A 23458-nucleotide genomic window follows, 5' to 3' on the forward strand; every position below is an offset into this window, starting at 1 on the left:
GAGTGACTAGTGGGGTGCCACAGGGTTCTGTCTTATTCAACATCTTTATCAACGACTTGGATGATGGACTCAAGGGCATCCTGATCAAATTTGCAGATGACACCAAACTAGGAGGGGTGGCTAACACCCCAGAGGACAGGATCACACTTCAAAACGACCTTGACAGATTTGAGAACTGGGCCAAAATAAACAAGATGAACTTTAACAGGGAGAAATGTAAAGTATTGCACTTGGGCAAAAAAAATGAGAGGCACAAATACAAGATGGGTGACACCTGGCTTGAGAGCAGTACATGTGAAAAGGATCTAGGAGTCTTGGTTGACCACAAACTTGACATGAGCCAACAGTGTGACGCGGCAGCTAAAAAAGCCAATGCAATTCTGGGCTGCATCAATAGGAGTATAGCATCTAGATCAAGGGAAGTAATAGTGCCACTGTATTCTGCTCTGGTCAGACCTCACCTGGAGTACTGTGTCCAGTTCTGGGCACCACAGTTCAAGAAGGACACTGACAAACTGGAACGTGTCCAGAGGAGGGCAACCAAAATTGTCAAAAGCCTGGAAACGATGCCTTATGAGGAACGGCTAAGGGAGTTGGGCATGTTTAGCCTGGAGAAGAGGAGGTTAAGGGGTGATATGATAGCCATGTTCAAATATATAAAAGGATGTCACATAGAGGAGGGAGAAAGGTTGTTTTCTGCTGCTCCAGAGAAGCGGACACGGAGCAATGGATCCAAACTACAAGAAAGAAGATTCCACCTAAACATTAGGAAGAACTTCCTGACAGTAAGAGCTGTTTGACAGTGGAATTTGCTGCCAAGGAGTGTGGTGGAGTCTCCTTCTTTGGAGGTCTTTAAACAGAGGCTTGACAACCATATGTCAGGAGTGCTCTGATGGTGTTTCCTGCTTGGCAGGGGGTTGGACTCGATGGCCCTTGTGGTCTCTTCCAACTCTATGATTCTATGATTCTATGTTTGTAATCAGTGTTGACCAGGTGGGCTGGGCAGCTGGGACATTGGGAGGGCCAGAGGCTCCCCAACGCTGCTTTGGGGAATGCACCCTTAACTTTCCAAAGGAAAATTACCTAAGGGCAAAGCTAGATGCAACATCAATCATGTGATTTGCCCTTGTCTGACTTGGCTTTTTTAAAAAATAAAAATAAAATACTATAGCTATATAGTTCAGTGGAAGCTGCAGGAAACCCACATCATCTGGAGGGATGGGCAAATCTGACCATTTCAGTTGCTCTCTAATGATTCCATTTTTTTTCTTAGTTCTATGCATATCCACATCAGTTTGCCGTACTAACACACACACACACACACACACACCAAAAATTCATTAGCATTTTAGTGTGCCTTTATCAGGACGGGTGTCAGGAGCAGGCCACAAGGTATCAGTGAAGTTAACTCTTTATTCAAAGAAACTGAAACAGCTCAGTCCTAGTGGTCACCGCAGCAACCCTTCCCAGTAGGTCTTGCCCCAGTGAGGCAGTTGCGAGGACTGCCGGTTCCTGCCTTCCCGCCGCTCTCTAAGTCTCCTCCTCCTCTGGTTCTTCTCAAGCAATCTGAGACTCTGTCCACATGTCTCTCTCTGCTCTGCCATCTTCTTGCCTCTTCTGGTCTTGGGAGACTGGGGGGGGGAGCTGGTTACACAGGAGGGGGAGGCCCCCCAGATTCTTCAGCAGCCTGCCTCATCTCTGCCCCTTGGCCTCCCTCCTTTCCCGCTTCCCCTTCTGGGCTTCTCTCTGCCAGGTTCTCCCTACCCACTAACCCTGTTACCTCTTCAGCTTCCACCGCCTCCTCCTCCCAGTCTTCTCCCTCTGACCACCCACGGCCGCCCCACCGCCTCTCTCCAGGCTCTTCCCTTGGGGGCTCTCCAGCTGGTGCCCCCCACCACTCCTCTGTGCCCATGGCAGGATTTCTGCTAATATACACATTTTTTGTCTGCAATTTTGACTAATATACATGTTTGCAAAGCAATTTGCTCTAATGCAATTTCCCTATGCTGAGGAACTGCATTGCAAAATTCAGAGAGCAAATTTAGAAGACTGGTTAGATTTTGTTTAGCGTATTGTTTCAGAAAGGGCAAATGATGGTAGTTGCCTTTAAATGTGAACAGCATCAAACTTCTCCTCCTTCCTTAGATGTAAACTGGCAAAATTAAAGCAGTCTTTGCAAATCTCCATGTCCAATGTTACCTTTGATACCCTATTTACTGCGTCCTGGTTATCTAAACTATTTTACAAATAAAGAGAGAAGTCAAGTTAGTAAGTAGGGCTGCCAGGTCAGGCGTATCCCAGACCCGGAGATTTCTGGGCCCAGCAAGGAGACCTCTTGATGTCATGCTGGGCCCCGGAAACAGAGGTCAATTGGGAGAGGGAGCAGGGGCGTCACAAGGCCCCCGGCTTCCCCAAGGGTTCATGCGATAATTTGAAGCCAGCTCCTGTTGGGCTGAAGCATGCAAGCTGCAGGCAGAGTCTTCTGGCTGTTTTATTATTCTTATTGAAGGCGTTCTCTCCCCCTGGCGATCCAAGCCCCCCAACTGCCTCCTGGAGGGGGCCAGGCAAAGCAGGAGACTTCAGGCCAGAGCTGGATTTCTGGCGCTCCTCTTAGCAAGCGAGAGGAAGAAGAGACAGAAGCCGAGGCAGCACAAAGAGGTGTTGGTTTCTTTATTAACTTGGATTCTGGTAGCAGGTGGACAAGGGAGGATGGTCTATACATCAGGGGTGAGGGATGGAGGTGGGGAGGAAGAGGGAGGGGAGGAGGAGGAGCCAAAAGGCTCAAAAATTCCCATAACAATAAAAAAGAAACTAAAAGTAATCTCATAAACTTCTAAAAAGCATCTAGAGTGCAGACGGCAGCATTCTCTAGGCATCACCCTCCCCTACAGCTCCTACTAGCAATCAGCGGGCAAAGCGTCGCCCCGCAGGCAGGCGAGGGGGGCACAGTTCGCAGCTCATTTTCCTACGCACTACAGGAGGCCAAAGCCTGGGGGGGGGCCCACGCTAGAGTCTATGGCAAAGGCTGTGTCAGCAATTTGGGGCGGGCGGGCGGGCGGGCATACAGGGCACATGTTGCATGTAGGTGGTGGTGGGGGGGTTGCTGTGTGTACTTTGCATGGTAGTCACTGGGGCAGCTCTTGAGACTTTCTGTGGAGATGCCTGGACCACATTCTTGGGTCTTTCCCCAGCTTCCCTTCCCTCGCCCCATCACCCTGCCCCTTGTGCATGAGAGTGGGACCCACATGCTTGCCCAGCCCCAGATTGCTGGGGGGGGGGGTCAACGACCCGGGGCAGCTGCATATGGGGTGGCAGCAACAGCACCAAAGGCCTGGAAGGGGGGTCCCTGGGGGAAAGAGCTGAACTTGTGCATTTCTCAGGAAGCAGGTGCCCCTTGTCATCTCTTCTGGGTCCAAAGACTGAAGTGGGGGGGGGAGTCACATGGCAACCAGCCAGCATAACTCCCCACCAACTCGGCCCCCCCCCCCGCTCTCTTTGGAATCCCAGGGCAGATGCCTCCTAAAAGGATCGACCTTTTGCTCAAGGAAGGAGTCCCAGGCTTCTGGCTTGGCTGGAAGAAGTGTCATGGGGAGGGGGAGGATTCCCCAAGCACCAAGGGGCAGGGAGGGGGCAGTAGAGCATCCTCTGGCAGGGGAAAAAGGCCCAGAGTGCACTGCTCTTCCCTTTATTCATCCTGGGACTTGGTGTGGGAGTGTGTAAGTGGGTTGGGGGGGGGAGATTCAGCTACTCCCCAGCTAGGAGTGGTCCAGGAAACTTTGGCAGGTGCCACGTCTGTGCTGAGTTGGGAGGCCTTTGCGGGTCCTCCCTAGTGTAGAAGCGCAGGTAAGGTTGCAACGCAGCTCTGCACCTCTCCTGAGCAACAGATTGTGCTGGGTGGAGCCGGGCATCGGACGCAAGCAGGACGCTGCGCTCTTCCAGCCCAAGGGTTTGGTGCCCGTGGGCCTGGCACAAGTGGACTGGCAGAGGCTCATGCACTAGCCCTTCCTCCCCCCTCTCTTCTTCCACCCACCGCTCACCCCGCCCCCCGAATGTGTGTGTGTGTCTTTGCAAGAGAGAGAGATATGAGCCTGGGAGATCTGCTCTGCCTGGCACCATCCTTAGCACTCCCTGCCTCCGTCCCGCTGTGGGCTGGCAGCCCGGGGAGGCTTCTCGGGGAGCCGCGCCAATGCCATCCTGCCGAACGTCCCTATTTGTGTTTGCATAGTAGGTATCTGTTCGCACTGTATACACAAGGTTTGAGCCACTGTCCAGGCCGCGCTTCTCCACCCGAACTGGGCAGGAACAGCCGGGGGCGGGTTTCTCTCCCCCTGGGCAGCCCTGCTCTGCTTCCCATCTCCTAGGCCTGCAGACCTGGACCGAAGGCTGGGCGAGGGAGGGCTGGGCGAGGGTGGATGGGCCGCCGAGTGCCATCCCGCTGACTCCTTCCCTGCTGCGTCAGAAGAAGAGGGCTCCGGGAAGCGGGCGCCCCCGCACGGCTTCCCCTCCTCGGTCCGGGCTTTAGGTCAGGAGGAAGAACTGTAGCTCATGCGTCTGCAGTCGGTCGGTCATGCGAATAAGACAGTAAAGTTAGGTCTCTTACGGAAATCATGCCATGTAACCTAAAGAGTCATGGAGAGCCAGCTCTGCCCCAGTGAGCTCGTGGCTCCGCTCGCCTGGCCGTCGTGGGGGCACAAGAGGGAGGTGGAGGTCAGTGGATTGGTGTCGAGGTGAAGCCCTGGTGGAAAGAGAGGAAGAGGAGACAGGAAGCTCGGGTTAGAAACATGCCCAGGCCCCAGCAAAGCACCTCCGCCCGTCCCTCCTCTGGGCTCGGGGATTTCAGTGCAAACAGAAGGAACCTTTCCAGCGCAGACAGAATGATCTCTGCCGCTGCACTTCAAACACAGCACACCCACCTGAGTCAGGGCTCATTCCCACTCTCTCCAGGGAATGGTAACTGAAGGTCTTGAATAAAGCACTTCCCAGGGTGATTTGGGTGGGTGGGCAGGGGGATCCTGACAGTTAAGCTGGCTCAACACAAGGGGGGAAATATGCTAGCGTAAGGAGGCCTCCAACTTGCCATTGCCACAGCTCACAGGAGGGGCCTTAGGTGAAGTTTCTGCTAAATTTTGCCTAAAACAAGGCTCAAGGCAAACGTGAAGGTTTTCTGCAAAGGCAAACTTTAATTCCTTCTAGAAATACCCTCACCTTGTCGCCAAATTTACATGAAGTTTGGAAGTTCTTATTTGAGCTACGCATCTGATCAATCTGAAGAGGAGCCAGTCTGACTTAGGGAAAGCTCTTTGGACGCTCAGTACTCCAGGCTTGGGGCCCAGCCTCCCAGCTATTGTAACAATAACGCCAGCAGGGGGCACAATTTGGCTAAAATTGGTCAGAGGGTAAGGCCTCCTTAAGGGGTTTCCCTACTCTCTTATAATTCATGCACTGGCATTTCTTATTATCATACAACTGCAAAAAGGAGAAACTGCTCCTGGATGCCAAGTTTCTAGTCCTTAACGATCACTGCACTTTCCATGGAGGCTTCCTATACTTCTGCATATCCTGTGGCACTCCAGATGTTGTGGGAGTCCAGCTCCTACCAGCCAAGGGTGCCAAGTGGAATAAAATATTGCAGGTGGGCTGTGTGTGCAGGGAAGCCCCGTCCTGCATAATCAATCCCAAGATGTAGTGCATGCACACCATTTGAATGGCAATGCCTACCAGCCTGGGGAGGGTCCAGCCCCCTCTAATATTCTACAGGGGCGGGGGCTGAAGGGACCTCACCCCCTACGAGTTGGCTCCTATGCTACCAGCCTCATGGAACATTGCCAGTGGCCAGGGATGTTGTCAGCTGTAGCCCAACAACCTCTGCAGAAACTCAGGTTTTTCCAGGTGAGAGCAGTGCCATCTGAGCATGCAAAAGCTGCTCTCTCTTCCTTTGCAGGGGGCTGGATTAGAGGACCCTTCTAACTCTTCAGTTCTATGGCTCTATGACTCTATAGTGAAAGATGGCGACAGCACTCAAGGCAAGAGGAGGCCTTCCTGTTCCTATCCCCCCCCCCCCCCGAGGCAGACGAGAACTAAGCCTTGTGCTGCTCAGGACAAGCCCTGTTTAAGCGCACAGACTTTGGGCTCCCAGCAGGGCAGAAGGAAGCAGCTGTGAGAACAAGGCAGAGAGACAGCGACACAAGCAGGCACAGACAGGCCCAGGGAGCACAGCGACTCCCAAACACATCTAGGAGGATTGGCAGCTTGAAAAGCAAGTGGAAAGGGAGAATTTGGGTGGCTGAAGCTTCTCTCGCTATAGTGCTACACGCCTCGGGAACATTTCCCCCTCTTGCACTGCCCTTCTCCCAACCAAGCAAGGCCCAGGAACCAAGGGCTGCTCCCCCACTCCTGGCAGCCTTCAGATCTGTTCAGCAGGCAGAAGCTCAACTGATGTAGCTTCTGTCGCATCAGAGACTGGAAGGAGCCACAGGCCAGTCCTGCCACAGAGGTTGCTAACCAGGCCCTTCCAAGGATTGCCAGATTGCATGAAGGCTGAAGGCTCACACTTTCAGCCCTTGTATAAAGGAAGGAGCTTTGGCAGATATGGCTTCTCCCATCAGAGTAGGAAAAATGTACCTCTGCCAAACTTGACTATTATTATTATTATTATTATTATTATTATTATTATTATTATTATTAGACGACACAGAGGCTGTACCTTTGGCAAGTTGTGAACAGTCAGTAAGATTGTCATGGATGCTTTAGTTGAGACTCCTGCCTTGCAGGGGTTGGACTAGATGACACTTGGGGTCCCTTCCAACTCTACTATTCTATGATTCTATAAATATATATACACACATACACCCCCATACATCAGGGAGAGGAACTAGATCTGGCAGGTGAACTGGATCATGATTTCCCCAAAAGGAGATTGACGGGTGGGCAGGGCTGCTGCCTGCCAAGGGAGGTCAGGTGACCTTTGGTCCTTCCTCCTTTGCCAGGCTGATTGCCTGCTCTTGTGAGGCTCCTCTTGCAGCCCTTTGCAGGATCCGCCAATCAACTGACTGGTGGTGTCTGCAGACTCGCTTTCGGCTGAGCGAGGTTCTCACCTGTCATCCCATGTGATGTCATATATGAGCTTAGGCGTAGGGCAGGTGGGGGCGGCTTGGCTGAAATGGTATGAATTTTGGCACGAATCTCTGCTCTGGGCTGGCCAGCCAGGAGGTTTACCCAGAATGGGTTCATGGAGGGATCTGTTATGGGAGGCTTGTTCTCTACTCTGACACTCCCTAAAATCAAATCTTCTGTGGGCACAGAGTGAAGGGCACCCCTGCTTTTCTCAAGAATGCCACCTCTTCCGGACAGAAGAGCAGGATGAGGATCCTGGTGCCACCAGACCCTCAAGAGTAGCACAGAAGCGCTTTGCAGGCGCTCCTTTGTGTCGGGAAGGGAGAAGGCTAAGGAGAAAAAGGCGAGGAAGGGGCGGCAGGATAGCAGTTTACAAAATTATGCATGGCATGGAAGTTTCTCTCTCACACACACAGTGCAAGAACTCATGGGCAGTCAATGACGCTGAATGCTGGAAGATTTAGGATGGACAAAAAAAGTCATTTTTAAGACAGTGCTTAGCTGAATGGTGGAGCTCCCTCCCACAGGCGGCAGGGGTGGCCACCAACTTGGATGGCTTGATAAGAGGATTGGGAAAACTCATGAAGGGGTGGGCTATCAGTGACCACCAGCCACAAATGCAGGGGGTTGGACTAGATGTCCCTTGGTGTCCCTCCCAACTCTTCAATTCTATGATTCTAAGGCAATGATCTGCATTCTGTGCTGGAAACGGCAGGAAGGGAGAGGGCTCTTGAGCTCAGATCCTGCGTAAATGGCTTTCCCACTGGCGCAGGTGCTGAACTAGAGGGGCCACTGGCCTCATCCAGCAGCCCTTCCTCTCTTTTTATGTTAGAGAAAATGCTTTGCATGCAAACCGTCCCAAGTTCCATCACTGGCCTCTCCGGTTAAAAGAGAAAAGGCTCAGGCAGCCACTGAGGCTGATGGGAGTCGGAGTCCCACGATGTGGGCTGTGTCAGATTGGGTCAAGCTGGTGCCCTCCAGATGTTGTTGGACTACAACTCCCATTGTTCCTGACGATGGCCCATGCTTGCTGGGACTGATGTGGCCGAACAAAGGCCAGCATGGATGATAAGGAATTCTGTGCAGGCTGACACAGAAGAGACAGATGACTCTGCCCCTTCTCCACCAGCTTGCTAGACAGAAGAGGCTAAGAGGCAACATTTGCTTGGAAATGCAAGCTGCTATCCTCTGAATAGACCAGCACTAAAAGATGGCAGGCTAGTAGGACTGTTTGAGGACCAGAGCAGCTGTGGACCCCCAAGAGGCCCTGAAGGTGCTTTGAGACTCCCATTTTAACACCCACGTCACATGTCCAGAACAGAGGATGGGCCTGCCCCTTGTGGAGTCCTAGATGGATGTGTTCAGGGCTGCCCCTGAAGATGGCGTTGAGGTGGTAGCCAGTGCATAATGTGGCTGCTGGGCTGCTAAGTGGGGCAGCTCAGTGGGGCCAATCAATGTGTTATACTGGCCTATAAAGCCCTAAATGGCTTGGGGTCTGAGGATCTAACAGAGCACCTTTGTCAGTATCAACCATCTCAGGTCCTACAATTGGCAGCTGAGGCCGGGGTGGTGGGGCTGCCTGGTTGGTGCTGACCCAGGACAGACAGGGCCTTCTTAGTGGTGGTTTTCCATTTGCGGAATGTGCTCCCTGCTGAAGTGCAGCCATTATTATTATTATTATTATTATTATTATTAGGTGAAGGTAAAGGGACCCCTGACCATTAGGTCCAGTCATGGATGACTCTGGGGTTGCAGTGCTCATCTCACTCTATAGGCTGAGGCAGCTGGCGTACAGCTTCCAGGTCATGTGGCCAGCATGACTAAGCCACTTCTGGTGAACCAGAGCAGCGCACGGAAACGCCATTTACCTTCCCGCCGGAGCGGTACCTATTTATCTACTTGCACTTTGTGCTTTCAAACTGCTAGGTGGACAGGAGCAGGGACCAAGCAATGGGAGCTCACCCCATCACGGGGATTAGAACCGCTAACCTTCTGATCGGCAAGCTCTAGGCTCTGTGATTTAACCCACAGCGCCACCAGCGTCCCTATTATTATTATTTCAATTTATATACTGCCCTATATCCAAAGATCCCAGGGTGGTGTACAACATTTAAAAAGAGAATTTACATAGCATAATAAAAATAGTAAAATAAAGCAATCACAAAAAACCCCCACAGCAACAGTTTAATGGCTGAAGGCCTGGGAGAAGAGTTTGCCTGGTGCCTAAAGCCATGCAAGCCTCCCTGGGGAGAGCTTTCCACAAATGGGGAGCCACTGCAGAAAAGGCCCGTTCTCTTGTTGCCACCCTCCGGGCCTCCCATGGAGGGGCACACGAAGGAGGGTCTTGGCTGACAAGCGCAGGGTCCAGGTTGGTTTGTATGGGAAGAGGCAGGTCTTAAGGGGTTGAGGTCCTGAGTTGTGCACGGCTTTATCAGTCAGTACCAGTACTTGGAATTGGGCCCAGAAACTCATTAACTTTCCGGAGGAAGCAAAAACATTCCAGGGATTTGATAGCTGAAAGGCCTTTTTTAAAAACAAAACAAAACTCTGCTTATAATTCTTTGAAATTTGTTATTAGTGTTAATGTGTTTGTTGCCCTGGGCTCCTTTGGAAGGGTGGGATACAAGTTGAAATAATAATAATAATAATAATAATAATAATAATAATAATAATAATAATAATAATAATATACAGTGTTACCTCAGTTTACGAACTTAATCCGTTCCAGAAGTCTGTTCTTATACCAAAACAGTTCTTAAACCAAGGCGTGCTTTCCCGAATGAGGCCGCTGGTGCCCTTCCACCTGCCATCATTTGGCTTCCGTTCTTAGACCGAGGTAAAGTTCTCAAACCAAGACACTATTTCCGGTTTTGCGGAGTTCGTAAACCAAATCGTTCGTAAATCAGACTGTTCTTAAACCGAGGTACCACTGTACAGGCAAAGGAGAGGGACTCCAAGGGAAACTGCTAGGTCCTACCACAGTTGACACACGGCCACCGCCCCGCCCCCCCCCCCAGCTGCTAGTAAGAACAAAGGGGTGTTTACCTCCAAAGAGGCCACTCGAGGGGTGGGGGGTGAGGGGTGTCACTGCTTCCCCCTTTTCAGGCTGGCTCGTTTCACTATCTGAGCCCCCATCCTGCCCCCGAGAAGCTCCGATCTTGAGACACTCCCTTGAGCCTCCTCCTGGGCAAACGGCAGCGAGAGACAGGAAAGCGGCAAACGGTCACAGAGAAACCCACGAGGGGGGTGGCAGACGGACGGACGGACGGACAGACGGAGAGACACAAGGAGAAGGAGAGTCAGATGGCGGCAGGGGACTCCTGCAGCAAAGTGCCTGGCATGGGCAGAAGCAGAGGGCCCTGCTGTGCCAGGCAAGGGCGGGGGGGGGGAGAGAAAGAGCAGGGGACAGACGACAGAGAGGAGGACGCAGCTGGAGCCCTGGGGCTGGGAGGCCCGTGGGGCTTGGGTACCTTGCTGCCTGCACTCTCCTGCTGCCAAGGGGCATGGGCCAGGAAGCGGCCAGCCTGGGCTTCCAGCACATAAGGCTCCTGCAGGGAGCCTTCCATAATCACCTCTTCGTGCTGCCGTGCGTCGCCTGTCCCGTCCGTTTCCAGCCGCCGCACCACCTTCCGGATAATCTGCAAAAATTAAGTGCAGCACTTTTAGACAGTCTCCTGCTGCCTCAAGTGATGCCCACCAGCCCTCGGAAGCCTGCCCGCTCTCCCTTCCAGCCCCGGATGCCTGGAGTGCCTTCCTGCGAGGCACAGCCCTTGATCTCTTGTTCAAATGGTGGGGCAGGGCCCCATTTGCCCATATGAAACAAACTCCACTACCTCCAAATTTAATTTTATAGCAGTAATACCTATTCATCACTCACAGACACCTTTGGAATGTCGAAAGACCATGAGGGCATCATGTTTCCCTCTGTGAGCTAAGGCATAAAGACATTATCTTGCAAGAATGTGTACAGCTGCCTTCCTCAACCTGGTGCTCTAGGACTACAATTCCCACCAGCTCCAGTATGATATGGCTGTGGCTAATGAGAGTTGTAGTCCCAAACATTTGGAGAGCACCAGGTCGAGGAAGGCTGGGCTCTGACAAGGGAGATATATCTGCTCAGCCTCAAATCCTTATTGGGTGATGTTGGACCAGCCTCTCTCTCTCTTCCTAACCTACCTCACAAGGCTGTTCTGAGAATAAAGAAAGGAGGCTGACTGCATGAACTGCTCTGGTCCATGCATGCATCAATCCCTGCGGGCTGAGGCTGCTGGAAATTGTAGTGCAAACATCTGGAGGGCACCAGGTTGGCGAAGGCTGCCTTACGATGCCCCTATAAGGCAGGCCAGCATATGGTCTCCAGGTGGGAGCCAGCCATTTGCTTAAGATCACCTGCTGAGTTTGGGGGAAAGGAGAGATTTGACTTCCTAGGGACATCCTGGTTCATAGCTCAGACCCTGGGGCAGCAGTTCTCTGTGCCCTTGCCTGGGAGTCATTCCCACGGAGTGGAGGGAGATTTAATGTTGGAAGAAGGATAACTAGGATGGCAGCATGAGCTGCTACACTCAGATTTCCCCAACCTGGTGCCCTCCAGATGTTCTGAACCACAACCCTGACCATTGGCTGTGCTGGCTGATGACAGTTGGGAGTCCAAAAGGTTTGGATGGCACAGGGTTGAGGAAGGCTGACTTACCATATTTTTTGCTCTATAGGATGCACTTCCCCCCCTCCGAAAATTAAGGGGAAATGTGTGTGCGTCCTATGGAGCAAATGCAGGCTCCATGGCTTCAGCGATAGCAATGCGAAGCCTCCAAAGCGCAGAGGGAGAGCTCCCCCTGTGCTCTGGAGGCTTCGTGTTGCTTTCACTGAAGCCCCTGGAGTGCAGGGAACTCCCGCTGCGCTTCGGGGGCTTCAGGCAGCTATCCGCAAGCCTTCGGAGCGCAGCAGAAGGGGCTCCATTTCTCCTGCCACTTCGCTGAAGGGGCGCTGAGCAGAGAGGGGGAGAATTGTTTTTTTCCTGTTCTCCCCCTGTGCGTTGGGGTCCTGTGTGTCCTATGATCCGGTGCGTCCTATAGAGTGAAAAATACAGTAGATTGCAAAGTCCTTTGGGCAGAAACGTTTCTTTCTGCTGTTGCAACTCAATAAAGTGCAATGTGCATTGATAGTGCTGTATTAAATAATCATCTTCAACATCATAATCACATTTATGTTGTAACCGCCCTGAGACCTGCGGGTACAGGGCGGTATACAAATTTAGTTAATAATAATAATAATAATAATAATAACCATTGCTAAGAACTGCGCAATGCGATCTCCCCTCTCTCCAGGTGGCAAAAGAAGACAATTGCCTGGAGGACGGAATGTCAGTCTCAGGAGGCGTATCTGGCATGACATGCGACACGGGCTGACACAGCCCCACCCAAAGGCGCAGGAGGCCCTCCCCTCTTCTGCATCTGGCCACCCTCCCCACAAGACAAGGGAGCGAGGAATTCAGCAAAAGAGGTCCTACACCCTTTGGGTTTCTCCTTCTCCCTGTTATCGGTAGGTAGCCGTGTTGGTCTGCCGTAGTCGAAACAAAATAGCAAGAGCACCTTAGAGACCAACTAAGTTTGTTATTTGTATGAGCTTTCGTGCGCATGCACACGTCTTCAGATATCTTCTCCTTCTCCCCGCTCAGCATTGACCTCTGCCTGCCTCCCAGCACCTGGTGCTGGCCCTGCGCCCGATTTAGACCAACTGGTATTTTTAGGACCTTGCAGAAAGCTACAAGCTCACTCTCCCACCCAGTGCTGTGGCAGGTCATTCACCTCCCTCTTCATTCAGCTCCTGCATGAAATTCCCACAACAAGGTTTGCAGGGAGCAAAGGCCAGCGTGGCTGAAGCCAAGTCAAACTGGCAAGATCAGAACAGTTCCCATCTCATCTCAGTGCCCCGACACACATTCCTTTGGATGACCAGAACTTCTCTCTCTTACACACATAAGGACCCCTATAATTAGATCTTTTGCAATCATCATCATCAGCTGCTGCTAGTGAAGCAGGTGGAGAATCACGATCAGGAATTGACCCACGGGCTAATTCCATCACCCAACCTTATTTCCACATCCACCCCAATTTACCCTCAAAATTGAGCTACCGTGAGTCAGAATATGACTCAAGCAGGTCAGTCAAGCTGCATCCTACAGAGCAAACTAAGGTCACCCCCCCCCCGCATGCGCATACTAGAAGCCACCCCCCACAAAAGAAAACCCCAACACAAACTCTCTTGGGCTGGGTAGTCCTGACAGAAATTGCTTCAACTACTGATAGCGAGACCTATTCAAACAACCCAGCCTATCTGTCAGGGTTCCTGCCAGCACACTCTGGGATAAAGTCCAAGCGTGTCACACTGAACGCAAGCAGGCAATGTGAGGAGCAAAACTCTGGCACAAAGGAAAAGAGCCTGGAGGCGCAGGAGCCCAGCAGGATTCTAGCGTGAGGGGGAGGAAGGGCTTCTGGGGAGCCGGGAGCCGACTGGCCCAGCTGCGCCTCCTGCTCTGCCCTCCGTCTCTCCCTGGCAGGCCACTCACCTTCTTTGTGACAATGTTGCCCTGCTCATCTGTAAATTGCTCCTCGGTCACTTGTTCCCCTGGAATATCCAGCGCTTCATTCCCCTGGGAAAGCAGAAAGGAGAGTGAGCAAGATTGCTATGGGACCACAAAGTCCTTCACCCTCCCAGAACTGGCACAGAGCAGCGGACGTCCTCTCAAAGCCCCACGGGGGTTCAAAGAAAGTCAGCTCTTGGGGCAAAGCCAGCGCTCTTCCTCTCGCTCCATGCCCTGCCCTGGTCCCTGGCGCCCTTCGCCGCACTACCAGTGAGTGAAGCCTGGCACAGCGTCCCTGAGTGCCATCCAGGGCGGGTGGGTGGGCACCGGCCCGGCCAGTCTTGGGGAAGCCTCCTCCAGCCAGCTACCTGGACAATGACTCGCCGGCGCACCACCCGTGTGGAGACGGGCTCCTCGTCATCACTCAGCCCCTCGCTCTCGCCCAGCTCCTTGTCCAGCTCCTGGTGGATGTGCTTCAGCATAAAGCGGAAGGAGCCCTGGGCAATGTGCAGCAGGTTCTGGCAGCTGACCAGGAAGAAGCCAAGCAGCACCAGGCTAATGAGCAGCTGGGTCAGGAAGCCCCACATGGCGCTGCCACCTCCCGCCCCACCCCAGCCAGCCCAGAGCCTAACGCTGGCCTTCCCTCATGGCACGAGGGCACTGCCCAGGCTACTGGCAGGAGCAGCCTCTGGCTCACGACTGGGAAGCGGGTAGGGGCCGGGCTGGGTAGGAAAGCTGCTGTAATTTTAGCCTCCCCCGACCAGCTGTTTGGAGGCTCTGGCCAACCCTCCCTGCCCCCTCCTTCGGCCACAAAGATGCAGCAGCGGGGGGGGGGGGGAGAGAGAGAGCTTGTCAACGTCACCCAGTGTTCTGCCAAAGCCCAGACAGGGCAAGGAGGTGGCATGAGGCCTGCCCCAGCCTGCAATCCAGCCTGGTGTCTCCTGGTGCCCCTGGGCATGAAGAGCTGAGAAGCACGCTTTGCCTGAGCCACCGAGGAGAGGGCTGTGCACCTATGTCTTGCACAGCAGCCCCCCCCCCCCGTTCTCTGGCATCCTGGGCAGTTCTATTTCTGGCCCCTCCATACCTGGCTCTGGGTGAGAACCAGGCGCTACCCAATTAGGAAGCAATGAAGAGGCCGGCTGGCCAGGATATAAATAGAGCGGAGAGGCTGAACATGGCTGCTGGGCCAGCCCCCTCCCTCAAGCAAGAGGGGGGGGGGCAAATGAGCTTCTTCTGCACAGGAGTGCAAATGTCAGCAGAGCAACCTTCTCATTTAGCTGACATACCCCCCCCCCGCACACACACCTTTTTTTAGCCAAAGGCATCTCCCCCAAAGCTGCTGGCAAAAGCTAATAACTATCACTACCATATCAAATAAGAAGCAACAAGTGAAACAAATTGGAAGCCAAACATCCCAGCAGAGTGTCGGCAGGCAACTCAAGTGATGCTGAAGCCCCCTGAAATAGTTCTCTCTGGATCCCAACAGCTAAATCTTGGCAGAAGATTTCTGCAGCCTTGGTCCCCCACCCACCTACCCAGCCAAGGGCCTGCAATGATATGCGTCTGCTTCACTGGGTAAGAAATACTGAGCTAAAGCACGAAGAGCATGTTGGATGCGTGAATTGAGCTACTTTGCTGGACCAGTTCTTACAACAACCCAGGAAAGGAGGCCGGGTTTTTGGCTTCCCTGCTACAACTGGAGACTGCAGTGTTACTCTGCTGCCCCCCCCCCCCAAGAGACAGCATGGTTTTAATGGGTGCAGTGAAATACTGTACCTGTCAGGGGAATCTCTCACCGCTTGACACACCTGATGGGTGCAATCTTATCAACAATGTTTGTTTCATTTTAAAAATGATTTAGTGATGTGTCAAATTTGATTTTTTTAAAATAACCCCCCCACACACTTATTTCTGTCCATCTCAGTGAGTCCTTGGATGTGCAAATCCTCCTCCCTAAAATAATAATAATAATAATAATAATAATAATAATAATAATTTATACCCCGCCCTCCCCAGCCAAGGCCGGGCTCAGGGCGGCTGAAACCCTTCCCTTCCCTTCCACGTGTGGAGGGAAGGGAACACAGAGACAAAGGGCTACGCCTCCTGCAGAAATCCCAGGTTCCACCCCACCATCTCCAGGTAGAGCGGGAGAGACTCCCTGCTTGCAACCCCCTGGAGAGCTGCTGCCTTCCAGAGAAGCCGATGCTGAGCTGGGGAATCCATAGTCTGGCTCTGCAGAAGGCAAGTTCCTTATTTCCTGTTCCGTTCCCCACCTTGCTCTAGGTCCCTGCGCTTGGGCTCGTAGGTGGGGACGGGGACTGTGAAAGATGCAAAAGAATACATTAAGTCAGCCTTCACCTTCAGGATATCAAGCTTTGGGCGTGTTGTATCTTTACATTTCATGGCTCCAGTGCCACCAGCATTTGAACGATGCATTCCGTCAGCAAAGATAGATCTTTCAGAATACACTGATGCAATATTCCCTAGAGTGCCTGCATTTCAGCAGTGTATATAGTTTAAATATTCTTGTATAGCCTTGTTTTGTTTGTAAAGCTTTAAAATCTTTTCATATCTGTGCTACAGATATACATGAGGTGAAATTTAATCTTATGCTGTGATGCTTGTTCCACATGTTGTTCTGAGGGTTCTCCCATCCCCCCCCCAGCCCATTTTCTGTTGTGCAAGTGGAAGTCCTTACGCAGGGCTGGTGAGGGTGGAGCTCCTTTGGTGAATCCCGCCCACGATGCTTATCTAGTGCCTTGACTTTGTTTATTCTTTTGCCTCCACGGACTGATCAGGGGTTGCTTTGTCTGGATGGGAATCGCGAGGGAACGTTGCACTCTCCTACCTGTGTTTGTCCAAATATGCTGCTGTCCGCTTCCTCCAGCCACTTAGCCAGGCCCTGCCGCCTCCCAGGCTGGAGCCCCCACTCCCTCTCCTCCGAGGAGTCCATCCGGGTGTGATCCGGCCTCTCCCTCTCCCGGCCCCGCACTCTGTAGGGCACCGACTGCCGCAGCGCCGGGGGGCTCAAGGACACCCCCTTGGGCAGGTCCGACAGACTGGAGATGAAGGTGCTCTCCACGGCCCAGTTGCCCAGCCTAGGGAGCAAGGAGAGAAGCACAGGCTCACCAGCTCGGCTCACGTGGAAATGCAGGCAAGCCAAGGGAGGCGAAGCACAGGGCTGCCTCATACGGAGCCAAGACAGCTTTATGGGATCATCCCTAAACTGTACTGTGAACCCCACACTTTGTACTATCCACCCAAACTGAGTAACTGATACACCCAACCAGGGTTTGTAGTTAACACCTAAAAATCAAAGACTGTGTGATTCACTCCAAACAAACCCTGCGCTTTGATTGGTCCACCTGGTGCAGCACTGTCTACGCAGACAGCGATGCCCAGCACCACAGGCCACATTTAACTGCAGAATGGACCCCATTCCTGAGCCTGCCCCCCAATGCACACACCCAGTAAAGGACAAATAATCTGCAGAACAGAGGGGTGACTCCTGTCTCTCATATCCTAGTAACCCCTTGCTTGGAGTGACTGCTGCAATGCTCTCTATGCAGGGGGCCTTTCAAAGTAGCCTGGAGATTTCAGCTGGCACCCAATGGGTTCCCGTTAGCAAAGGAGTGACCAGATGGGTTGGCACCCAGAATAAAGTTCAAAAATCCAGTGGTGCCCATGGATCTAACAGCCTCTGGTCTCCTCTGACTGGCAGCAGATCTCCAGGCCTTTCCTGTGTCAGGTGAGGTGTGTTTTGAGGGGAGATACAGGTAATTGAACCTAGGGTCACCTACATGCAAGGCATGCAACACTGAGCTAGAGACAAGAAAATAATAAAAACAATACATTTATTATTTGTATCCAGCCCATGTGACAGGGTTGCCCCAGCCACTCTGAACAGCTTCCAACACATAAAAAAGCATAATTAAACAACAATCATTAAAAATACCGCCAATACAGGGCTGCTTTCAGATGTCTTCTAAAAGTCAAATAGTTGTTTATCTCCATGACATCTGAAGGGAGGCTGTTCTACAGGGCAGGCGCCACTACCGAGAAGGCCCTCTGCCTGGTTCTCTGTAACCTCATTTCTCGCAATGGGAGAACTGCCAGAAGGCCCTCAGGGCTGGACCTCAGTGTGTCCGGCCTGAGTGAAGGGGGTGGAAATGCTCCTGCAGGTATACAGGGCCAAGGCTGTTTAGGGCTTTAAAGGTCAGCACCAACAGTTTGAACTGTGCTGAGAAACATACTGGGAGCCAGTATAGCTCCTTTAGGACCACTGTTATATGGTCCCGATGGCAACTCCCAGTCACCAGTTTAGCTGCCACATTCTGGATTAGTTGTAGCTTCTGAGTCACCTTCAAAGGTAGCCCCATGTAGAGTGCATTGCAGTAGTCTAAGTGGGAGATAGCCAGAGAATGAACCACTCTGGTGACAGTCTGTGGGCATGTAGGATCTCAGCCTGCATACCAGATGGAGCTGGCAGACAGCTGCCCTGGACACAGAATAGACCTGCACCTCCATGGACAGCTGTGAGTCCAAAATGACTGTCAGAATGCGCACTTGATCCTTCAGGGGCACAGTTACCCCATTTAGGACCATGGAGTCCCCCACACCAGCCTGCCCCGTCCCCCAGAAACGTTCAACCTCAGTCTGTTGGCTGCCATCCATCCTGCTGCTGCCTCCAGAGACTCACACGGGACATTCCCCATGGCTGGCGTGGGGGGAGTGCATTACCTCTCTTTGCCCTTGTCGATGACCCGACTGACAGTAGGCGACTCGGTGATGCGGGCCTGCACCCTCTGCTGGCCTGAAACGAGAGAGACTTTACTGTGGGAACCCGGCTTCCCGCCCAGAGGCCCCCCTGGCGCTCGCCGTCTGGCCTCCTCCCCTCTGACCTCTGACCTTCCTCCTGCTCTAGCATGTCCATCAGGCCATTCATGGCGTCTGAGTCCACTGTGTCGTCCTCCACCAGGTCCATGGAGCCCAGCGGGTCGGGGCCATGCGCGTCCTCCAGGAGCTGCCCCGGGAACCGGCCTTCGCTCGTGGCGTCCGAGTCCTCGGCCTTGCTGCACTCCAGCGAGGAGTCTTCGGCAGTCACCAGCGAGGGCGTCAGCCCCGAGGACCACACCTGCATGTCGGACATCTCCATGAGGGCGTCCTGCTCGCTGGCGGCCATGGGGATGGCATCCATGACGGCCACCTCGCTCCAGTACTGGTCAGCGCGCAGCGGGGAAGGCAGTGAGTAATGCAGGGAGGCGGGGGAGAGCAGCTCGTCCTGCAGCGAAGCATAACCTGCATGGGCAGACAGAGGGCGACAGGCTAAGGTGCTGCAGGGCGCAGGGCAGGACACGCAACCTCTAGCCGGCGGGGCACGCGGGGGGGGTGTGCACACTTTGTGCACCAAAAGGTCTCCATCCCAACACGCATCGGTCCAAGAGAACGCAGCCATTGGGGCGGTGAGCAAAGCCAGCTAAACCATGGGGGTGGGCAGGTGGAGAGAGCGCCCCCAAAGATGGGCTGCCACCCAAATGGCAGATTTCAAATGGAAACGGGAAGCGAAGGCCCCGTGTCTTTACCGATGCCAGGGCAGCTAACCTGTAGCCTCCCAGATGTTGCTGAGCTACAGCTCCCATCGTCCTGGACTTCTGGCCATGATGTTGGCTGGGATTGATGGGAGTTGGAGTCCAGCTTTGCTGGGCAGGCCAAAGGTTCCCTGCCCTGCCCTGCGCCGTGCCGTGTTTCTGGTGGGCCCTGGAGCCCTTGCCCTCAGCTGCCTCCTGGGTGTCCCCCTAGCACTGGTTTCCCAGAGAATAATGCAGGGTCCCTTGTCAGGCGTAAAGGAGAGCGGAGATGGGGCAGTGGGGAGTGTTAAAAAGAAAACCTGATCAGGAAACAAATGTCACCAAGCCAAGCACGACCGTACATAAGGCTCAAGGAGCACTGATGCCTTTCTCTCTCCTTCGCTCAGTTTTTGCAAATGACTGATTAGTCATCAGTATCAAACATGAAGATCAGGAGAGGGACTTGTAACTCAAACAAGCCTTTTTGTGCAATTGCATTATAAATTCTATTTCAGCAGAAGTTAGAAACAAAACAAGACAAAACACCTTGTAATGATAATATAATAATATTTTATTACTTAAACCCTGCCCATCTGGCCAGGCCTCCCCAGCCACTCTGGGCGACTTCCAATGGGATATTAAAAACACAATAAACATCAAACCTTGATGCCTTATGTACGAAAACTCCCTTCAAGTCTTTAATAGTAACATAAAGAGTCCAGAATGTAGCACCTCAACATGCCCTCCTATTTTATATATATCAAACATATTGATTGCCTTTATAAATGAGAGGCAACAATGAAATAGAAAACAATCTTTCGTTCATTTTTTGAACTGCTTTCACTTTCTGTCACTCTCCAAAGCAAAGAAATGTGCTGGTCTACTAAAAAATTTCATTTTAATATTAAAGACTTAGGGATTATCTATATGTTTTGTTTCACTGAAAGCTGTTTTCTTTCATTTGGTTTTTGATTCTCTCCTGATCACAGAAAGTGAAGGGAGGCCCTCACTCCTTTCCAAGAACCCACAGCTTCAAAGAACTGGCCTCGCCCTATAAGGCAGATGAAATCAGGGCCGGCCCTACTATTAAACCAAGTGAGGGAGTGGTGCCAAGATCCTGGAGAATGGAATGTGTGAGAGAGTCCCATGGTGTGCCATCGGCTACAGTGTGTGGGTGGAAATCAGTAAAACGTCCTGGAAAATCCAGACGTATGGCAGACCATGCCAGCAGTGCCATTTTTGCCGATGTTCAAAAAAAGAGAGAAAAGCTAAAACCTTTTCACTGTTTGAAATATGGCAGCCCTAGCCCTATGCTAACTCCCTCCCCTCAAATGCAGAGAAAGCTGCTGTCCAAACCCAGTTTAATAAGCTGGGCTACATGGAATGAGAGAGAGACCATCTTGGCCTTGGGTATGAAGAGACAGCTGAAGACTGACAATTGCCCTTTGGGGGAGTTGGAGGTGATTTGAAAGAAGAGAACACATTTATCCCACTCCTACATCTGGAAACTGAGGGTTCTATCCAGTGACCTCTGTCCACCAGCACAAGGTCTCTTGCACAAGCAGAAGAGTCAGTTTTAATATTGCACAACACAGGAACTCAAGACAACAGTTGCACTAGCTGAAGCCTGCTGTGCCACAAATTGCAACTGTTGTGCAACTAAGGCCACATTCATACCATACACTGAAAGCTTGTTTTCTCCCGCTCTGGAGGGTAGGACTCAAACCTATGGCTTCAAGTTAGAAGAAAGGAGATCCCAACTAAACTCCAGGAGGAACTTTCTGACAGCAAGAGCTGTTCAAGAGTGGAACGGCCTCCCTCGGAAGGTTGCGGGCTCTCCTTCCTTGGAGGTTTTTAAGCAGAGGCTGGATGGCCATCTGGCATGGATGCTTTAGCTGAGATCCCTGCATTGCAGGCGGTTGAACTAGATGACCCCCAGGGTCCCTTCCAACTCTACGATTCCATGATTCTATGAAAGCACTATGATACCAACCACATTAAACAGCCATGGCTTCCTTCAAATAATTCTGGGAGCTGTAGTCTGCTAAAGGAGCCGAGAGTTATTAGAGGGTCATCTTCCCCTCTCAGTGCTACAGTTCTCAGCCTGGTTTAACAGTCAAGCCCTGTGGAACAAATATGCCACTAACTGACTTAGCTCCACATGAGTGTTTGGGTATTGTTTAAATACCTGTTTGATCAGAGGCAGCAGCCAGACAAAATAAAATGTGTGTAAATGCTGTGGGAAGCAGAGTCTCTTTCAAACCTCACTTTCATTTCTCTTCAAAATGACTGTCATTTAAGCCAGAGAGGGAACCAGGTTTTTGAGACTGGGGCTCAAAGGTAGAGAAAATATGCCTCTGACCATATGCAAAAGGAACTTCTCTCAACACTGAGTAGCTGCAACTAGTCTTGTACTTCAGGTATTGGGGAGAATGGCTGTAAAGAATCTAAGCAACTCAAAAGCATTCCCTGAAGATCTCAGGTACTATAATTATACTCTTACCCCTTTGCTGTTGGTTCAAAGCAGCTTCACCTGCAATGCCTCTCTCTCTCTGGGAATTTGGTGTGGAGGAGAGCGACTCTCCCACATGTTCCCAAGAAGGCTCAAGGCTCAGCCAAAGGGCAGAGCCTTGCTCCAACCCACACTTTGCACTCGGAAAGAAGAAGGACTCGGCGGGACGAGTGCTGCTAAGCCAGGTTGCCTATGGCTCTGAACATAAGTGCACAGACAGGAGAGGCTTCCGGGATCAGGTCCCCAAGTGCAAAGTTACCAGCTCCGAAAACAGGGTGCTTTGGCTCACATGTTCCACTGTAGCCCAAAGCCCAAAGCCAACGAAGAGTTTTGGGGATTTTAAAGACTCCCCCCTTAATTAAGGTGTGCTGAAGTAGCTGCAGAACACCACATGGGCTCTTCTAGACTTCCGTGGGCTAGAGTCCTCTTTGCCACAGTACTTTTGGTGCTGTTCTTTTGGGGTCCTGCTGTCACTCAGCGCTGCAAAAGGTGGCAGAGGGGGAGGCAACTGGATCTGTGGGGCACAGCTCCTATGGGGCATGCGGCAGGGAAATTCCCAGTACGTTGTGCCCCATGTGCCTTAAATATGTGTGCCTGGAGGTGGGTGTCATGGATGGCTCCATCTTAAACTTGGGGTCATGGTTTGAGCTCTACGTTGGGCAAAAGATCCCTGCATTGCAGGGGGTTAGACTAGATGACCCTTGTGGTCCCTTCCAACTCTACAATTTGATGATTTGAATTTTCCTGTTCAGGCATCAAACGGAGTCACACTGTCCAGCATTCATAAGAAATCTATATTTTGATCTGGCAGCATCCAGACTTTGGAAGTCCCTGCCTATTGACATCAGGCAGACACTTTTGCCATATTATTTTCAGCGCCTGCTAAAAACCTTTCTGCTTCTGCAACCCTGTCCAGACCTGTAGAAGCTGCATTTTTAGCTACTGTTGATTTTAATCATCTTTTGAATGATTTTAATGATTTTGAATAATTTCTAATGATACCTGTTTTAAACTGTTTCTATTTAAAATTGAATTGCTTTTTTAAAAAACTGCTTTAAGTCCCCCCCCCCCTTAAAACCCAGTGGTACATCCATTTTATGGAGTAAATAAATACAACGTGCCGGCCTTCTGCTGGCTCATTTGCACCCAGCGGGCACTGACATGCTCCCTTCTCCAGCTCAAAGCATTTAAAGGGTTGAAGGGAAGAAAGAGCTCTTGGGCCACCTCAGAAGTACAAAAGTACATGGGCAGCTTGGTCTGTGAAAAGGACCCCATCTCCTAGGGGCCAAGCCCTTTTGGGCCCCCCAATGTTTTTTGGGAGGGGTTTCCCCTATGTTCCAAAGTGGCAGAGGAGGCTACAGACGGTGAGGCTTCAGTGGCCAACTCCTCGTCCTGCAGTGGAGGGGAAGGAGCTAGGAAGCAGCCCCTGGCCGGTGGCCATTGAAGGTGCTGCCGCACTTGGCTCCACCCCGGCTCCTCCGATGTCCTGATGTCACACGTGCGACATCATGCACCGCATTATGTTGCCCCCTCTTCTCCTTTGGAAGCTGGTGCCTCTGCAGTTTCATCTTAAGCATGCATGGGTTCGCTGAGCCAAAATGGCAAGGTTTGCTCCAAAATCACACAGTGCACAAAACCCACGAAGGATGAGGAGAAATTCCATTTCCAAAACAATATGGGAATGGA

The 23458-nt window shown here is 52.0% G+C and overlaps 1 protein-coding gene across 25 annotated transcripts in view; it reads right to left on the reverse strand.

Annotated features, from left to right (window-relative positions):
* Positions 1-2657: 2657 nt before the first annotated feature.
* ANK1 (ankyrin 1) overlaps positions 2658-23458 on the reverse strand; it is a 174027-nt gene continuing 153226 nt past the window's right edge. For 11 of the 25 annotated variants that reach the window (XM_083456591.1, XM_083456574.1, XM_083456593.1 and 8 more), the window contains 6 exons: positions 18602-18991; positions 18434-18506; positions 16542-16791; positions 13679-13762; positions 10584-10751; positions 2658-4735 (listed from right to left, as the gene is read on the reverse strand). In XM_083456591.1, coding sequence (XP_083312717.1) covers positions 4709-4735; positions 10584-10751; positions 13679-13762; positions 16542-16791; positions 18434-18506; positions 18602-18991 — 992 coding nt within the window. In that variant the 3' untranslated portion in view covers positions 2658-4708. Of the gene's footprint in view, positions 4736-10158; positions 10297-10583; positions 10752-13678; positions 13763-14061; positions 14712-16541; positions 16792-18433; positions 18507-18601; positions 18992-23458 lie in introns of those variants that run through there. The other 14 variants (XM_083456582.1, XM_083456579.1, XM_083456578.1 and 11 more) reach the window with 5 other exon arrangements.

Source organism: Podarcis tiliguerta (genome assembly GCF_965153285.1).
Source record: "Podarcis tiliguerta genome assembly, chromosome: 8".
In the NCBI taxonomy this organism is placed as follows: domain Eukaryota; kingdom Metazoa; phylum Chordata; class Lepidosauria; order Squamata; family Lacertidae; genus Podarcis; species Podarcis tiliguerta.